This window comes from Clavelina lepadiformis, chromosome 5, assembly GCF_947623445.1.
Source record: "Clavelina lepadiformis chromosome 5, kaClaLepa1.1, whole genome shotgun sequence".
Taxonomy (NCBI): Eukaryota; Metazoa; Chordata; class Ascidiacea; order Aplousobranchia; family Clavelinidae; genus Clavelina; species Clavelina lepadiformis.
This window is the reverse complement of record NC_135244.1, coordinates 19,230,449-19,249,155: the sequence shown is the minus strand read 5'-3', so window position 1 is coordinate 19,249,155 and position 18,707 is coordinate 19,230,449. Positions and strand designations below refer to the sequence as shown.

Here is an 18,707-nt window from a genome sequence, read left to right as displayed (position 1 = left end):
ACCAGCTGTCATATAATCAACAACGCCACTTTTTGCAAACTATGCTGTAGCCATTGGCAATATTGAAAATACTTTCGATCAGTGATAACAACGATTGGGCGTATGACCAGAAATGCTTTTATATATCACGTGCTTTGTGCTATAGAATTAGCTGCTTTAAACAAATCACGCAACATGGTGATTTATTGCACAACCCAAGCATACAGTAGACCAATAATATAAAGTTACGTCACGCTTTAACCACTGTAACGGAAAAACTCCCGCCTACATTTTGCGTCATGGCAATCTCATCATATGTTAGAACTACGGCGCATCTTGCCACAGTTGGTAGCGCGGAGCAGAATTTTCAGTCACAACCGAGAAAGGAAGCCGGACGTGACGTGGATATGTACTTCAGCGAGTCTAGGCGGTGATTGGTTAATATTATTAACGAACTTAAAACTTATTAAATTGTACATCAACGTGATGAGGCATCCAAATATACAAAGAAAAGTTGCACAGAAGGGTTTTTATTGGAGCATAAATGAAGTATTGTAAGTCGAAAAGGCAGATAAAACGGTTGTGTTATTCAAGTCACGAACGCTTCGATCCAGTAAACTACGTAACGCAGTCCACTTTCGATCATCATTCTAGGTATTACTGAGCCATGCTTAATATTTATGAAGGAAGTTTGGTTTACAGTGTCGTAGGTCTAAAAAAAAAGTTTTACTGAAACGCGAGTTACTCTGTAAATAGTTGGCGCGTGTCTCGGAATAGATAAATCTAAATTGCTTTTGGAATCTCCGCATCTAATCTTTCACCACTTCCTTAGTTTAGATACGCCTGCTAAGGTATATACCTATTTATTTTTCTGCTAAAGTCTGAGTAATGTAGCCACCTGCTTGCTGTTACAACGAAATTTGCTTTTTATTGTAGAACCATTATTGTAGCCTATCATTGCAACCTTTGGTCTTTAAGTGCTGGGGCAGGTTGAATGAGAAATTGTTATAGAAAGTCTGAAATGTTGATCATTGTGAAGATGGTTATGTACGAGTGCTGCTATCGCATAATACACGTTTGTTTATTTATTATATTGCTTACTTGTTTCTTACAGAAACCGACGTGGCATTTTTAGGGCAAAATATATTTTTTGAAAACGAAAAGTTTCTGATAATTTTGTAAACTTAGTTGAATATTTTTGAAAATAGCCTTGCCTATATAGGGAGATTCTAACGGGCTATTAGTGCCTACATTATTATATTTACCGCTCAACGTAGGCTACGTTTTTGAAAGAAAACGTTTCTGACTGAGCACAACTCGACAAAGAACCCAGTGTGATCAAGCAAAGGATACTTGTACAGTAACCATACAAGCCACTTCAACATCACCCATTCCTATTAAGCAGTAGCGTTAGTAGCATCAAGGAACAACGCCGTACACGAGGTAGGTAAAATATTTTTGTAAGTTATAGATTGTTTTAAAAACGGCAATGAAATTGACAGATAGATAAATTCAATATGCTATGATACAGCTCACGTTTTAAAAGTACAAAAACTTCCTTCAAAGAACCAGAGAGAGTTTCTTTATCATTGACTTTTGCTATACTGCCCAAACAGAAAGCGTTTTCAGGTGAGAACTGCAGTGAAAATGCTACTAAGGTTCTTTTCAAACAGTTGTAGCCTACCGTTCATACTTTATTACACAGGCAGTGAAGAAAACACCCCTAAGTTTCAAGAGTTTAATACGGCTGACATTGATCACTGACGCAGAACGACAAAGACAACATATAATGAAATTTCAACGCCATCTACTGATAGGAGAAACGTCAGCAAGAACAGGAAAAGTTTAACTGTTGGTAAAACTAAAGACACAATTTCAATATCAGAAAAAAGAGCAACCTCAACATTGCAAGCTGTCAGAAATTTTCTCTCTGCAGTTGCGAGTACAGATTGTCAAGCACCGGTTACATCGCAATTCACTTCGGTAATGTCGGAAAAAAATGATGTTGATAGCAGTGACAGAAACACGTCGCTAAAGGCGGATCCTTTAACAGACGCTACGAATTCCATAACAGCAAGAAATGACTACGATGGCGTTTTGATAACAGCACTTTTAAAATGCCGAAAGGAATCTATTGAACGTACTAGATATCCAACAACTATTGACATTGATTCTCATGTCGACAATAAACAGATGTCAGCATTTTTAACTCCTTTGGACGACGCAATTAGTGTAACTATCACAGACCCAAAGAAAACAAAGGATTCTGGACCTACCGTATCACCCAAATCTCTTTTCAGGGAGGATACTTCTACAATCTTGGTTGCTCTGTCTGAAGCGTCATCAAGCGGTTTCGTGAACTCAATCTACGCAACAAACACCGTAATCAAAAATGGAACACACTACGCAACTACAAGCGAAACCACTCGGAAAAACTTCAATTCAGCAACGGAGGCAAACAATACTTCCGGTGGCGTTTACGCTTTTGCGTCTCCCAGCAATGCGGCATCAAGTACGAGGTCACTGTCGAGTATTAGCAATCAAACCGTGCCTCCCGAACCGTCTTTTGATGGCATGCATTCCGCTATGCCCAGTAAAATTACAGAAAAACCTTACTCCCCATTGTTAGTTGATGAAAAAAGCACGGTTATAAGCACGGCTGGAATTGCAGCTAGATATGTATTGACATCATCAGCAGCAACAGAGCATCACGATAAAACCACAATTCCGTTGAACGTCTCACTTTCAAAGGATTCATCGCCAAGATATGATAAAATGACGAATGATATTCAAACTTCGGCCGGAACTATGTCAAGTGTCTATAGGAACCCAACTATATCCATTGATTTAGAAGGAACTAACTTGGAATCATCTGGTGCTACCACAACTGAGGTGCTTGCGATCAAAAACCAAACTGTGAAACCAAACGAAACTTATAAATTCACAAGCCAAGGTGCCAATAACACAGTATTGAGTGTGACAATGATCTCCACAAGTGGTTTTGGCATCCACGAAACCCTTCCACAATCTTCTACAACCCTAAGGCCTAATGGATTGTCAGCGTTGGATTTTACGCAAATATATTCTATGCCTAGTGCCAAAAGTACTGCAAAGTACTCGCCTACAGTTGCGGACACCAATCCTACGCTTTCGCCTTCTGTTTCTCCATTGACCAGCACATCTGCGGACATTGACGAAGCGTCGTCTGCAATAGGAGCCAATAAAAGAACCTCAAATGTAATTTCAACTTCCAATCCTCCAGGTCATAACAGGGATACAACTGCAGTTACAGAAAAAATTTTGGATAAATCTCCTGCTGTTTCCACTTGGTCTGATTGGACATTTGCCTTTGCAAGCGAAACTGTTAATGTTGATGCTAAAACCATAGACGGCAGTAAAGAGACGAATAAGTCTACTTTGGATTTAACCAATGACGTCACAACAGTCCCACCATTTGCAGACAAACATTTTTCAACACCTTTTCCCGTTGCGACCATAACTACGTCCACATTTGCCAATGTAACTGAAGTGGCAGAAGTAGGTACTCAGTTTTCTCCTTCAGAAAACTTACCCACAGGTGCATATAATGTATCGTCAATGTATACCACCCCAAACATTGGGATTGTCAAAAACCTTGCTTCTGCAACAAACGATGTTGTAGGTGTCCATTCAAACTATGATGCCTCCTTACCAACGCAGACCTTACACTTTGCTGACGAGTTGCCAAGAGAGACCACGGTAGTTCGGGTTTCGACATCAATTGAAACTTTAGATGAAACAAGTCGTGTACCGCCGCTTCCCACGTCAATTTCTCTCGCCCCAACTGGTAGAAATATCTCCATTAAAAACAAAATTACCTCTACACAACCTGTGAACAGTTCACTCACGCATGCTAGTCTAATAACAGACTTAAATGCAGCATACTTCACTTCATCTCCTTTAAGTTCCGACATTAATCCCACCTCGGTGCCATCAGTGGCTAATTTGTCTACACAGAACTTTACTGATGAGTTAGTAACATCTGGAGACGTTAACACACATCTTGCAAAGACTGATCATACCAAAACGCTAACAACAGAGGCTGGAAAGCGAATCACCACACCTGGAACATCTACAATGATGCAGACTGCTGGCACAAGGCAGGAATTTTCTACATCATTCAACAAAACATTTGCTTCGTCAGAGATGAGCAATGCCATCAATAATTACAATAATTCCACAAGCAGCCAAGTCACCATGAGCTCTGTTTTACTGACTATAGTTAATTCACCTGGGAGCACCAACGGAAGAGTGACCACTAACCCCACTTTTAGCTCCGAGTTACCGATTGATACAACTCATGCAATAATTTTCAAACCTATTCCTTCAACCGTTTTAAATGAAACAGACATCTCGACCGGAAAAGAAGTTGTCAGCACGTTTGAGATGTTTTACTCTACAGCGACACAAGCGGAGTCAATGGATAGCGTCACTGAATCAGTACGTTCATCAGCCCCTACTAATAAAGTTACGACAACTTTTAAAGCAACCCAAAATACCGAGGCTAGTAATCTTGCTACTGAACTTACAACGCTGAGTACTGCAACAATATCTATGGAAACCAAAGTACAAACAAGAGACACACTAGTTCTGGAATTATCATTGCCTTATACTTCCCCAATTGGAGTTCTTACAACGGATGAATTTACTACCCCCAGCGGAGATGGTGCTAACAGGCCTGAAAATCAGAAAACTGGTTATAATAACGCCACCCTGCCTTCAACAATTAATGATATTACAGCGCCACTAGAACAATTTTCAACAACAGAAGCCACTCCACAAGAAGAAACATCGAAAGCCGGCGACTTTGATCTAGATCCGACGAGAAGTTTGACGACAGTACCCTCTTCCCGATTCAATAGTGACATCACAATGATGCCATCTACTGCAGAATTATCTACAAAGAATTTCACTGGTAGGTTAACAACCATTGTAAACGCGAAGACACAGTTAGCAAGGACTGACAAAATAGAAGCTTTAACCACCCAAGAAGGAGAAGCTATCACTGCACCTGAAGCGACAGAGCCTGAAATAAACAATGGAACCTCATCAGGCGCTCGCACATTTGCTTCGACTGTGAGCAGTGCAATTGCCACTCACCACAACGATATCCCAAACAACCACATCACCACAGATCAAGTATTTTCTACTGGTAATTCGTCTGCAACCACCACAGCCAGACTGAGTACTATTAATGGTTTTAGCACAGAACCCAGTTTGGAAAACATGACTGATGCAACTCGTGAAATAATTCCAACCCAAGTTCCTTCAACCGCTTTTAAAACATGGGAAGCCTCGACCAGAAAAGAAGTTACTGCATCAGAACTTTTTTCTATTACAGCTACGCAAGGGGTTTCAATCACATCGTTAGAAACCACTGAAGTTGAACATCAAACAACTTTGGAGAATGAGTTTACGGGAGTGAGTAGAAGAACTCAGATAACTGAAGCTGCTTCTAATCAAAATAGTACGCCTGTTATTGTGGAAGTATCTACAGTAAGCAAAGTAGAAACACCTGACCCGCCATTACATTTAACTACCCACAACCGCACGCTCTTTACCACTGATGTCTTTACTCCCGTACACGGAGATAATACGGACAAGCCTGGACCAACTGCAACTGATCACAACAACACAAACTTATCTTCAACAGTCGGTCCCTTCATGCCGTTTATGACGACAAACAATGCAACGAAAATAAATGTATTCCAAAGTTCAACGTTAGTTGGGGGCACGAATGAAGCCACTCCAGTGAAAACCGTTAATCCGACCACAAAATCTCTTGATGAATTCGAAATTAGCACTACATCAACATTAGTACCATCAACAGCGAAACTATCCACGGAACACTTCCCAGAAAAGACTTCAACAAATCAAGGCAATGAAGGCATGGTTACAAATGTTAACAAGGAGGTAACAACGCAGGACGGAGACCAAACCACCTCGCAGGAAACTCCTAAAATACCAGCTGCCGAATCACAGAAGTCAACGTCATCAGGCGCTGATACATTTTCATCCACTGTGATCAGTGCAACCACTACTTATAGCAATTCGACAGAGAGCACCGCTGATTCGGTGTATTTCACCGCTTCGTCTGTAACCGCCGATATTAGAGCAGCCAGCATTCAACACGATGCTTCGTCGCACTTTCATGCAACCACCTTACCATCAGGTAAGTTATAATAAATGTATTACAGTATACACAACTTAACTTGTGAAAATTGTTTAATCTTTTTCGGTTAGTTCCTTATACTTTTAACATCTTACGTTCCATATACAGAAACGAAGTCGTCGACGATAACGAATTCCAGGGAATTTGCTTCCACAAGGTCGCCCTCCGTAACAGAAAGAATACACGTCACGGGAGAAACAGTAGGCAGCCGACGCAGCACTAAGCAAACATTTTTGCCATATACAACTTACACAACAACACGTGTGTGAGAGTGATTTAATATACAAAGCACGTCATATACTGTCAGTTGGGTATAAATTGCGTTTAAGTTGTTATATGTGGTTGAAGGTACGGCTTAATATATTTCTTACTCCAACCCGATTTTAAACTAAACCCAAATTATTAAATTTTTTTACAAATATTCCAGCATCAGCACCATCTTATCCAACCGGAGTAGCACTTGCGTTTGGAATAACATTTCTCATCGTCGTCATGGTCATCTCGCTCTTGTCAGTCACCGTTTACTGCAGCAAAAAGAGAGAACGGGAATACGTCTTGTAAGAATAACATTTTTTTTTCTGTAACACAAGTTTTTTTTAAATGATATTTTATAAATATTTTTATAAATTTTTATATAAATTTTTATTTTATAAATATGTTTTAATAAAACTTTTAAGAGCGTTAACATTTTATAATGTAACGAAATGCGATATGATGCGATACGTCTTTCTTTGAATCGAGGCGCTGTCGTTATATTTTTTGCATGCTTTCATAAAAATGTGTTAAAGCTTTCTTTGTACATTTTCGGTCTATGCAGACGACGACAAGATAGAATCGCCGGTATGAGTTCGTCGAGAAATAGAATCGAAATGCAAGTTTTTCCATCAGGTGATATGCTGCTATATATTGACGAAGTTATGAAATATTGTATTAAATGGTTTCATGTCGAATTCATGTATGAACACAGTTAACATGGCTATATTGAATGTGGGTACTTTACCCGCATATCTAATTTAAAACATATTGTAGTTACATCGTCTGATTACAACAAAATTACAATATTTGGAAGTCGGACTTGCGATGGAGTAATTTTCGGGCCCAAACTCAAATTTCATTCTGCAAAAGACTCAACACCTACCGCTAGGCGCAAAATTCGCAAGTTTTTGACAAGTATATCGGGAACTTCTTCTGCTGTTAGTCGGGAAGGAACGGACCATTCTCGTTTTCGGGTCAGGGAGGAAGTCGTATAATCTTGGTGACATTGCACCATAGCGCGATATAACCTTGCGAGATGTCCAGGATCACGACTTTGGCTAGGATGCTTGCGAACTTTCGAGATCTTACAGTAACGGATGACTGTTACCAAGCAATCAGAGGGCTTAATTATTGAAACTTAACTCGGTAACCGAACTGATCTGTATGTATTTACTGATGTGTAGGTTATTTTAAAAATATTTTTACATCAGACCACGTTGTTAGAGGAAGCAATTTTTGTTCGTATAATAAACTATGTTCACTTGTGTGGGTATAGAAACTTTTAATAACGTTACGGATGAACAAACGTCACATCCACTCCAACCCTGCAGAAAATACGAAACGGTGCTACGTTGTACCACAAGACGTGACAATTTTACAAAATCTACACCGAGTGTGATAAATCTAACAACGCCAACATCATCAGCCAACAACAATCATCATCTACTTATAAGTGCTATATTTTCTACGTTTGTCTGTTATTTAATGCATCCTGGTTCACATTTTTAAAATAGAAAAATAAAAAAACAACCTAATATCTCCTAATATTTTTGTGTTTAATCGAAATACGTTCAGCCTTTGATCTTCTACCTCAAAGAAAATCGGTCAAAATCACAAAAATATTATCCATGATATAAAACCACTAAAACTACGATCAAAGTGGTTATTTTCTAAAACATTTTAAAATCAAATTCAATCAACAAAACAGGGAATGTCCTAAAATTAGGCCGCAGCAATCAATCGTTCTTTAAACAGAATAGCAATAAAAAGCCCGGTTTCTATTTTCGCCTTTGCCTTTTCTCGTCTCATCTTTTTTATCTATACAAAAGGTCAACAAGTCGATCGATAATACTCACTTTTTAGTTAAAGATAGCTTTAATTTACCCATTCAGTTCACCAACAACCGCAACATGTTTATTGACCGTGAAACACTGAATTTGACGGGCAGTTGAAACTGTAGATGTCAAATCAATACATATTGTATTTGTAAATGAATGAAAGTATTTCAATTGGTGAGACGTTTCGGCAGGAGAAATATCTTCACAGCGGATTCCAATCGATAAATAATTGTTTGGTTGCTGATCTTTATTAATTTTTAGAGCGTGTCACGTCGTTTCAGTTCAACGCTTTGCTATTTCAAAATTTCCGGAGTAACTTTTAATGTAGTAGATGTAATTTTACTTTTATGAACTTTACACGTTTGTGTATAAAAACGTTAATTATTCAAAAAAGAACGTTGTAGAATGTACACAAGATGTTCTGAAAGCACTGAAAAAAAACTATTTAAAATCCGGTCTGTTTGGTGTGCGGTATGTTAGTTTTTAAACTATATGTGATCGTTCTTTGCCCAAACGAACTACGCAGACTGTAAATGAACGTGGCGTCTGGAATATTTTAATAACACTGAAATTACGTTTTTCGTTGATATAAAAAAAAAATAAATAATGCAATATAGACAAACAAGATACGAGGCAGTAAAAGCAGGGAAATATGACAAAGTATAAGTGACTCATCAGCGCTCTAGACGTCCAGTGAGGGATCTGTCTGGACCAGGTCACTGTCAAGGTCGTTTTCATGAAAAACTTTCTTGACCAAGCGCGCGATAGTGTCCTTCATGGTCTTGTCAGCCATAACTATCATTAGAGGATAGGTAAAGTACACTGCTGCCATGGCTATACTAGCAATGACTGACAGCGTGTTGTCGCTTTGAATTCCAACATTCGACCTTGACGACGCCAGCGTCACGTGCATGTAGAAGACGGGGAAGGTTAAAAGAGAAAAAACAAACAAGGTCAATGTTAAATTCATCAAGGCTTTGATGTTAAGCTGAAACGAACTTCGCTGCTGTAATTTTCGTCTCGCAAATTTCAGTCTTCGCGAGTTTCGAAATGAAGACAGTCGGTCCAGCGTTCGTGACCTTTTCAAACCTATGTAAAGAATATAAACTCAGCAAAAAATCTCTTAAGATCTTACAGAGGCGAAAAGTTCAGTTGAGTGTTTAAGTTGATAATTCGTTAAGTCTTTAGGCTTTACCTTTAGTTGGAGTGATTGATGAACTAAACGCCAATTTGCGTATCGGTTTGCTTTCATCATCTGAATTTTGCTCCACAGTGATTTCTCTGTGAACCGAAAAGGGGATTCCCTTGCTGCCAGTGTTGATCGCATGGGCACTGCTCTTCCATTGTCCGCTGCCATCTTTGAAGAGAGTGAGCTCTTCACAAAATACTACGTTTGTGGCGACTATGCTCAACTTCCGGCTGGGTTCGAAATTTTCCTCATCTCCGCCTATTTTATTGTGATGCTTTCTCTTCCTGTTTACAGGAGCGATGAATCCTTGCGGCTTTTTGGCTCCAGTTCTCGGCACAAACATCCGCGATGAAGATGGACCACCGGTATCTAGGGCGGTTTGCGAGTGCCTTTCATCTATATAAGATGAATACATTAAGCTGCAATCACTTTTTAAACTTGATTAAAAGGTTTTAATTAATTTTCATTTATCCATGAATTAACTTTAATTATTCAAAAGACAAGTTTATGCAACTTTTACGTGGGCAATTATTTTCGCACGTACATGTTTGCATGTTAATCAATATATAGACTCACATTCAGATTCATATATTTTTTTCAATAAAAAGCAGTAAGCACTTTCATATACTTAAACATGGAATTGAAGACTTGCTAGCGTCGGTGCACCAAGCTGTTTGTTTCGGTTTCTTTTGAATTAGAGCCCTTCTTCGTCGGTTGTCCACCTGTGGCAGTGGGACCACTCGGCTCTTGGCAGAGGTGCAGGCAATGGTAAGCATTCCTGGAGTACATCAAGACATCCACTTATTTTGCAAGTATCACATTATATAAGCTACGGAAGTATAGATACAGGTAAGGCAGTTTTATCGTGTTACAGATATAGGTTTATTGGGACGAATTTAAGTTTAATTTTAATCAAGCTGATTTGGAATCAATAACGATGGCTGGTTTTCATTGCTGATGTTGCAAGAAACGCGGAATCTCATCAGTTAATTATCACAGTAAACTGCAAATCTTTAGTGGATTTGCGATCATTCCTCATGGAACCTTGATCTTTTCTTATACTGTTCGTTCTAATATCAATCATACGCAATTGCGATGTGAAAATCTTACCGATGCTGCTGCTGAACATAACGAACCATACAATCCCATACGAATAGATCGCATCAATGTACAGTAGAATCCTTCCCGCTGTAGTAGTAGGGACAAAAATGCAAACCGGGACATTATCGGCGGCATGGTAGGCCCATTCGTTCCGTCCGGTCATTGCAAAAGGCGTAATTGACAGACCGATAGCAATTACAATGTTACAAGTGGTGGATGTCATGCAAAAGATTGATCTTCGACTGGAGATGTACGACATTGGCTTCCAAATTAACAAGTATCTATGTGGATAAAAATAAGTGGTAGACTAATGCTTAACCTATAGGCCTAATAGGTGATGCCACATTTTTTCGCTTGGTGATGTTTTAGCATATCTTTGTTAAGTTTGTTTTGTTACCAGTTATAAACAGCTCTATATCACCAATCGACTAAGCCAAGTTGTTTACCAATAGAATGTTAGCAGTTTGATCAGTTTTTGACCCGTGACCTTTCACTTTCCAAACCATTTGCATTGAAATTATAAAACTACTGACTTAATATTAATTTTATATTTTAAGTTTGTTTATCAAGTTCATTTGTAAACTATATTTTTAGAAGTCACAGCCCACTTACCGGTCCAGATAAGTCGTGCAAAGATTTGAGGTCGATGTTTTATGAAAGAAAGCAGCAAACGCGCCGAAAAATTGACAAATTCTTTTACCGACCGGGTCACTTGAAACCAGACTACGATCGGAGATAATAGCGACTGAAAAGGGCAATATGAAAGCGACCGCCAGCATGTCCAGCAAACATACTGAGATTAAACAACGGTAGTAATTGCGGGTTCGAATCCGACAGGCGGCAGTGAGGACTAGAAGATTGCTGACGAACGAAATGAGGATGACGACCACAAAGTAAACGGACAAAAATGAATCCTGAGCTGTTTTTCTCGAGCTTATGCTTACATCCATGGTTCCCAGACTTTTTCCGCAATCTTCTGTTATATCAGACTCCCTATGTTTCTCATCGCGGACTCTCCAAGCCTACATATTTCGTCGACTCTTATCACAACAATCTGAACACGGTAAGCCGAAACGGTCGTTTTTTTAAATGGATGCACCTGCTTTCAGCTTTATTGATTAAGTACCCCGCTTATCGGGCGGGAACATTCGAAAGGAAAACAAGCATTGATTTTAGACGACCATTGCTGAAATCGATGTAACAAAAATGTTCTTATCAACGGTGACAAGTGAAATTTAAATGGCTTTTAACCCTCTTGGTTAACATTTTTTTTTCTAAAATCTATATTTCCAGACAAGTTCTTGGAAGCGTAAACATTGCAACCAGAGCGGAGAAAGAATTGGCATAGGCATACTTCATGCAAAAGTGCGCAAAAATAAGTAGCCTATACTTCCAGGCCTAAACCGATAAATTTGTTTTAACGCCATGCCCCGTAATTAATAACTTGTCTTCTGATGTAGTCTGGTTCGAATATTTTTCAAAGGGTTAACCCACTTCACTGTCCAGTACCCCAACGTTTTCACAATTTAAGAGGTGTTGGGACAACTCAACCTTAAAACATATGGCGAAGTATTGTATAACACGATAATACACAAACCGCGCACGAAATGTATTAACTTCAATTTTCCAATCCTTAGTTTTTTAGCACAAGTATAAATTCACAATGAGTAGGGCGGCAGCAACGAATAATCCATGCGACAACGTAGGACGTTTTTTGATAATGAAATAGCTCAAGGCCTATCTCAAATTGGCATACTCTCTGTAGTCTGGATTATTCAAACAACATCTAAAAGTGAAGTAAGACAAAACAAGTTTGACAGAATGCGCACAACTGGTCACTCGGAGCTATCCTGGTTCAGTGGAAACTCCCTCCGTTGCCAAACCGTCAGAGCAGGTTTCATCTTAAAGTAAGGAATTGGAATGGAAAAAAACATCGTTTCGAAGCGCAAACTGACACCGGAAAATGCTGACGTTTCAGCGATTGGCACGTGCGTCGCTTTCCACATGATGACGTCACTCTCTACGTAATCTGCGATTACGTGAGTGACGTCAGGATTAAGCCGTAGATCGTCACGTTTCAAATGTTCCGTTTTGTTGTATCTGTGAAAAATGTTGAAGTTATGGGACGGGGGTCTCAATCGTGATGAGATACTTTTTGGAGAATTTCCCAACAACTCATAAACGCGATGATTCGGATAAATTTTATGGGTTGTGTTAATTATGGTATTGCTTGAAATTAAAGGATTGTGCTTTGAAGAAGTTTTCCTGATATTAATAGGAGATTTGCCAAATAAAAGTTCCATTTCTGTGCCCTCTTGGACCACCAAAGAGAAACATGACGGGGTAGTATAAAATGAAGCGCCTTAATTATGGAGAAAGTTTGGAAAAAATAAGCCTCTAACATAAAAACATAAATAAAAAAAATTGAAACATGGTTTGAATTGAATTTTACAACGTTCAAACAATTAACAGCCAAAAGAATTCATTGATTGTCTGAACAACGAAACGGCGGAATGTTCATTTAAAATTTGAAGAGAAATTTCTTTCTTGCTATTGGTATATTCTCGTCGATTTTATCACGTAATTTCTTTTTTTTCCGGCAAATAATGGTAGAAAAAGTTTTTCCAAGTTTAATAATAGGTTGTAACGCCAAAATAACTTGATTCCATATCAGGTATATAGTATAGCCCACGTAGTATCAGCTGATATTGCGAGCCATTTATAAATGGTTTTGTGACGATTCAACCGAGTCGATTTTTAGTTACTTTTAATTGTTCTTTTGATCTATTCATTCTTATTTCTCTCTCCTCTAGGATGATTTTAAAACTATCACAAACTTAATGAAGTGTACAAAAATAGAAAGTTAAGCTTCACTGTGCCAAACTATATCCTGTTTTTTATTAAACTTATTAAAGCTTCATAGACAATTTTCCGCATTTAATATTTCCCACAACAGACAGAATGACATGTTTGTTCTACATAACGCTTAATGCTTTAGTTTTATGCTCCTGCCATGATTAATTCTCATAAATTTGTGTTAAACCTTTTACAAACGCAAACTTTTCAATCTAAACTAAGTTTAAAATAATAAAGGTAGAAAAAGTTCCAGATTTTAGGTTTTAAATGTCATAGAGGTAGAAAAGTTCCCATCTTAAAATAACCAGTACACTTTTGGTAAACTATTTCTGATAAACCAACAATGTTATCTGCTGGTTTTTAAGCTGCCACGTATTAACTCACATAACTTGATGGCCAACATAACAAACAAATATCAAATGTAACGTCAAGCCAAAAGCTAGTTATGGAGCAGCTAAATCAGAGCAGATCAAATTTTCAAATTTAAGACCCAGTTCTTTCGATTAAGGTAACTTAAACACAAATCTATTATTTCGTTAAAATGTCTTAAAGATGACTCATCAGTGAAAAACAATAGTCAATTTTTGCCCAACTTGCGACTCAACGAAATTGTTGCGCTATCCCATGTTGAGCAACGACCCGTCATAGGAGACTTCGCCCCGCATTGATTGCGTTGCGTAACGGCTTAGTTCGATTTAAACCACGTCAAAGTGAAAAGAAATAAAAGCTGACGTTAAACATCACACATTTGCTACCTGCAAATTGGCTTGAATTCTGTGACTTCAAAAGCGACAATTGGTAAATAAGCCAAGTATGCAAAGATCAAGAAAACGATGGTGTCACTAAATTAAATTCACCTCCATAAAGGACATGCTTCTTGAAATCTAGTTACACCGGTCTGCGCCGCGTAGTTTGAAATGTGTACGTGCACCGGCTGCGCATCGGTCACACAAGGTACCTGGAAAAAAATGGGATTTAAATTGTTCCAGGCTTCGATCGACGTTGCGTGATATTGCACATCCTAATAGCTCAAAAACCCTCGCGAGTTATCCAAAACAGATAAAAAGTTCGCAGTATTAAACCTTTCTTACTCGTTTGTGCAGAAGACTCATTATTTCTCCACCAGGATAGTTGTTAACCGAAGCTTTGAGAAATAGGAATGATGCCGCAAAATTGACCAAAATAGATGACAAGGCTAAAATATATCCAACCTTCCAAAAGAAGGACTTCCTAAAACGAAGTTTTCTGGAGAAGAAAATTCCTTATTAGCATGTCACTGAAAACTTTGATTACGTCACGTAATTCTTGCTTTCAACATCTGTACTCTGCGTTTGGCTGTCTGTTTGAAATTAGTTTGAAATTAGCGATCCCGAAAGAATGCCTGACCGATTATCAAAAGACGTTTACAACTGTGCAATTTCAACCAAAGATTCTCGGTATCATACCCAAAATTTTCTCATTCTATTTGAAAATTAGCTACTAAAACATAACGAGCACAGTTCATTCTTCTGAAGAAACAAAGTCACGGTCAGAAACATCCTTTTTTGCGCACTTGTACATTTACGTTTCTTAGTCAAAATTCTTCAAAACGTGGTCATTTGCTAATTGTACGCAGTTGTACACGAATACCTACTAAAAATCTGTTAACTCCAAGCATTCTAACCAGCTTTGCTAACGCCGTTACAATAACTTACAGATCTGCATATCCGCGCGCTGCTACAGCGTTAAAAAGCGGGAATGTGTACACGATGAAGCGTAACTCTTTGTGTGGCAGGATGGAGAATAGAAGCACGAAAATGATCGCGGGCAGCAGAAGGATGGCACACCTGCAGGTAAAATGCAATATTTTGGAATATTCTTGTTCCTGTCATGCTAGCTAGAAAGGAACTATACAATATATATAGAACATACACCAGTGTTTTATGGTTATGGTATCGTTGTCCATATATCTTCAGATAACTCTTAATTTTAAGCAAAAGTAACACAGAACCCACCTGTATGGGTCACAACGAAATCCCCATGGAATAAAAACACAGGACAGAAGCAGAGCTTTGGGCAAAGTAGATGTAAAATACCTACAAGTGCATTAGTTACTCAGTGCTTGGACAACCCTTTCTTGTCTAAAATGAAATGGCAAAGTAGTTTGTCACATTTAACCCTCATTCCCATATATCTACCAAGTATACAAACAATGAAACACAAAACATCAAATTCTCACCAATAGAATGGTGAAGTGCCCCAGTTTGAGCTTTTATTCAAAATAACGTTGAACCACATTACGTCTCCCTCGGGCCACAGATATCTCTGCCAGAAAACAGAATCTACCATAACAGAGAAACCTGGAAGGAAGACATGAAAAGGACGATTGGGCTAAGGCAATGATTATTATTCGTAAGGGAATAAGTTGTTCAGGGTAATTAAGTTCTTTTATACGGAAGACCTGATATAGTTCAAGACAACTGCTAGAACGTATCAGAAAACAGGAACCAAAATTTAACAATCATAATGTTTCACACATTCTTATTCACCTAAGGCAATGATGCCAGCTGGTAAAGCATGGACGAAAACATAAAGCAAAGAGGTGTGCTTTCGAACTAGGGAAATCAGAAGACAAACAGCAAAGATTGCACAGAGCTCAAACCTGAGAAAAATGTTGGGTATAAGTATATTGTTAAAAAATCATAAAAATTCCTCTGTGTCTTCACCTGGTTGCACTTAACAGCTAAGAAGACTAATGTATATTTATCAAAGATACTAAAAATAATTCCCACCTAAACAATATTGCACTAAAGGCTGCGAGCCAAATAAATTTGCCAATATCTTGTTTCAACCATGAGGCTAAAGCCGGCAAGGCTGTAAAGCAAAAACATCAAAGGAAACATTTGAATCAGTCAATTTAAGCGTTACACCTAACATCTCAGCATACGAAACGAAAACACAAACATTTAAACATATTGAAACATTAAACCTCATGAAACTTACCAAGTATCATTGCAAAAATGTTAGCCAATGGCCGAGATGCGTAAAACAGAAAATGAAATTGTGAACAAGTTATTAGGAGAAAATGAACAACAACATCCAGTCCAAACACTTTCTTCAAAGATCTGGAAAATTTGAAGAGGCCAGAAAGGACTAAGCATCCAATCAGCAATCGCACTGTGGTATCAAACAATTTTTTATAATAAAATGTCTTAAAAATGTTTTAAAACCACTGTTAAGCACATACGATAATGTAATGCCCCATTAAAATATGGTATTCAGAGTGCAGGGATTAGCACATTTACGTTTTAATGCAAGTAAAAATTTTAATTTGTAAAATATGTAAAATTTTACACAATTCGTAAGGTATTTAAAATATCATATTGTACATTTGCATTGGTACCTATATATTGAGTGAGAAACTTATTGTTTTCAAAAATTGAACTAAACTTCACAATCGGAGACGAAAGAAGGGAAACAAACAACGGTCCAATAAATGTGCGAGGGACTACTCCGGGAAAAGTAAGATGATCGTACTAGAAAGTAAATAAATGATATCTAACGTGCCATCTCAAAAATTAATTGTTTTCAGTATATAATTAAATTTGAACATACAGTGACCGAAGTGATCATAATAAATATCTTGTAAAACAAACAAGAAAACCTACAAAGGCATAAACGACAGGGTGAGTGTATTTAATTCATATTTTTTAATTCACTTACTTCAGTTACATCAGTCCCATGATATAAGATGTCATGAATTGCTTGAATATTAAAACTTTCTTCTACTTTCGTATATGGGCAGCAGACAAGATAAATCAGGACCATAGAAAACAACAAAGTTTTTAAAATAAAAACTTTGTTAAACATTTTTATGCCCAAAATTTTAATTACTTTGCTTCTACAAATTTAACAATAAACATCATAAGTGAATAAGACATATGACAAAGTCATGTCACATATGGTGATGTACCAATACTGGGTACTGTACGGTATTGTCTCACATCTGCACATTGCCTACAATGCACCGTATGGCAATACCATAGGTCTAAGCTAGATAAAATAAAACAATTTCTTGTGAGATTCACGATTTTTTTTATAAATGCATGCAAGTTTGAAGTTCAACCCATTCAGGCCTTTAAGTCGGAGGGCAAAAGTATAAGAGAACCAAATTTTCTAAAGATCAAAATGCACACTTATTCTGTGAATAACCTTGAATTAGTTAATGAAACAAAAGAAAGGGCATTGCTCCCAACTGCACACAGATTCCTATATTTTTAAATATCAAGCATTGGAATACGGTCAAGTATTGGACGATTTCTATAAATTTAAATACGCTCGTTAATTACTGCGTAGCCTATTTTCGATTCCCAGTTGTGCATAAAAGTTAAACGTACAAAATACACTCTCACAAAATATTTTTGTTCCCCTTTTGCTGTTATTTTGTATTTGGAGACAGTATGGAATAGGGAAAGGCCCGTACATGAGATATGGCGTTCGGTATATTTCAATAAATACACTAATTAATTGTTTAAAAATGGATTATTAATTATCTTTCCACTGTCAGTTAGATTTTCTGAAACACACACAAGAAAATAAAGTGCTTCATTCAAACCACTAACATAACAAAATTTTACATGATATGTACTGATTGAAACATGTTGTCCGTGTTTGCCAATGGACTTTGCGTTGCGCATAAGTTCCAAGCTACACCAGGGTATTTTAGACTTTTATATTGAAAGAATAATCTTATTTCCGACAAAGTAGTAAATTTACTGTCGTTTTGTGTGAAAGAACAAGATACGAAACGTATTGAGTAAACGAGGGCGCTGAAAATGACGACACTTCTATGCTCTATACTTCTTCGTCTATGCTCTTATAACAGAAATGGAAACACAAAACACGCGATGCGACTGCGTTGGACCCCGCCTTGCTTTGCACAAAAAGAAAAATAACAATTCAGCTTTTATTTTGCACAAATCATAGCGTTGCTCTCAATTTGTTCTCGAAAGATAATATTTTGGCGAAAATATATCACGACGCAAAGCTTTGATGGGAGTTAATTTGAAGAGGTGATATTTGGTTTGCGTTACCTTATTATTACATTTAGTTATTTAACATCCGCAAGGGGCACCGCGCTTGCTAAGGCTGGCCCTGACCGTCATACACTTTCCGGTACTGTCGTTGTCTGATCCCTCGATCCAAACTTCATAACGACAATCCTACGCCAAATTTTTGGCCATTTCTAACATGCCAATGTCCTCACATACCGAAACTCACAGAAGTAGCTTACCATCCA

The 18,707-nt window shown here is 37.9% G+C and overlaps 3 protein-coding genes across 5 annotated transcripts; 1 reads left to right on the top strand and 2 right to left on the bottom strand.

Annotated features, from left to right (window-relative positions):
• Positions 1 to 50: 50 nt before the first annotated feature.
• LOC143459302 (uncharacterized) lies at positions 51 to 7,983 on the top strand. 3 transcript variants are annotated; one of them, XR_013117753.1, is made up of 7 exons: positions 51 to 1,422; positions 1,511 to 6,190; positions 6,299 to 6,451; positions 6,618 to 6,747; positions 7,008 to 7,078; positions 7,220 to 7,591; positions 7,722 to 7,983. XR_013117753.1 is itself a non-coding variant. In XM_076956393.1 (7 exons), exons 3-7 carry the CDS (start codon positions 1,966 to 1,968, stop codon positions 7,438 to 7,440), a joined length of 4,800 nt encoding a protein of 1,599 aa, XP_076812508.1. In that variant the 5' UTR covers positions 51 to 1,422; positions 1,511 to 1,608; positions 1,685 to 1,965; the 3' UTR covers positions 7,441 to 7,712. The 3 variants fall into 3 exon arrangements, 2 of the variants coding, with proteins under 2 accessions (XP_076812508.1, XP_076812509.1); XM_076956393.1 differs by lacking the exon at positions 7,722 to 7,983 and having other exon boundaries at positions 1,511 to 1,608; positions 1,685 to 6,190; positions 7,220 to 7,712; XM_076956394.1 differs by lacking the exon at positions 7,722 to 7,983 and having other exon boundaries at positions 51 to 1,608; positions 1,685 to 6,190; positions 7,220 to 7,712.
• Positions 7,984 to 8,835: 852 nt separating this feature from the next.
• Positions 8,836 to 12,014, bottom strand: LOC143460647 (uncharacterized). Its single transcript, XM_076958239.1, has 4 exons — positions 10,583 to 12,014; positions 10,101 to 10,250; positions 9,479 to 9,868; positions 8,836 to 9,372 (listed from the first exon to the last, which is right to left on the bottom strand). The coding sequence occupies exons 1-4, from the start codon at positions 10,830 to 10,832 to the stop codon at positions 8,966 to 8,968; spliced, it is 1,197 nt and encodes a 398-aa protein (XP_076814354.1). The 5' UTR covers positions 10,833 to 12,014; the 3' UTR covers positions 8,836 to 8,965.
• Positions 12,015 to 12,161: 147 nt separating this feature from the next.
• On the bottom strand, positions 12,162 to 17,348 carry LOC143460646 (dol-P-Man:Man(7)GlcNAc(2)-PP-Dol alpha-1,6-mannosyltransferase-like). Its single transcript, XM_076958238.1, has 11 exons — positions 17,132 to 17,348; positions 16,812 to 16,944; positions 16,412 to 16,585; positions 16,201 to 16,282; positions 15,958 to 16,070; positions 15,648 to 15,768; positions 15,424 to 15,504; positions 15,124 to 15,255; positions 14,521 to 14,674; positions 14,287 to 14,387; positions 12,162 to 12,673 (listed from the first exon to the last, which is right to left on the bottom strand). Exons 1-11 carry the CDS (start codon positions 17,276 to 17,278, stop codon positions 12,409 to 12,411), a joined length of 1,503 nt encoding a protein of 500 aa, XP_076814353.1. The 5' UTR covers positions 17,279 to 17,348; the 3' UTR covers positions 12,162 to 12,408.
• Between the last annotated feature and the right edge of the window lie 1,359 nt (positions 17,349 to 18,707).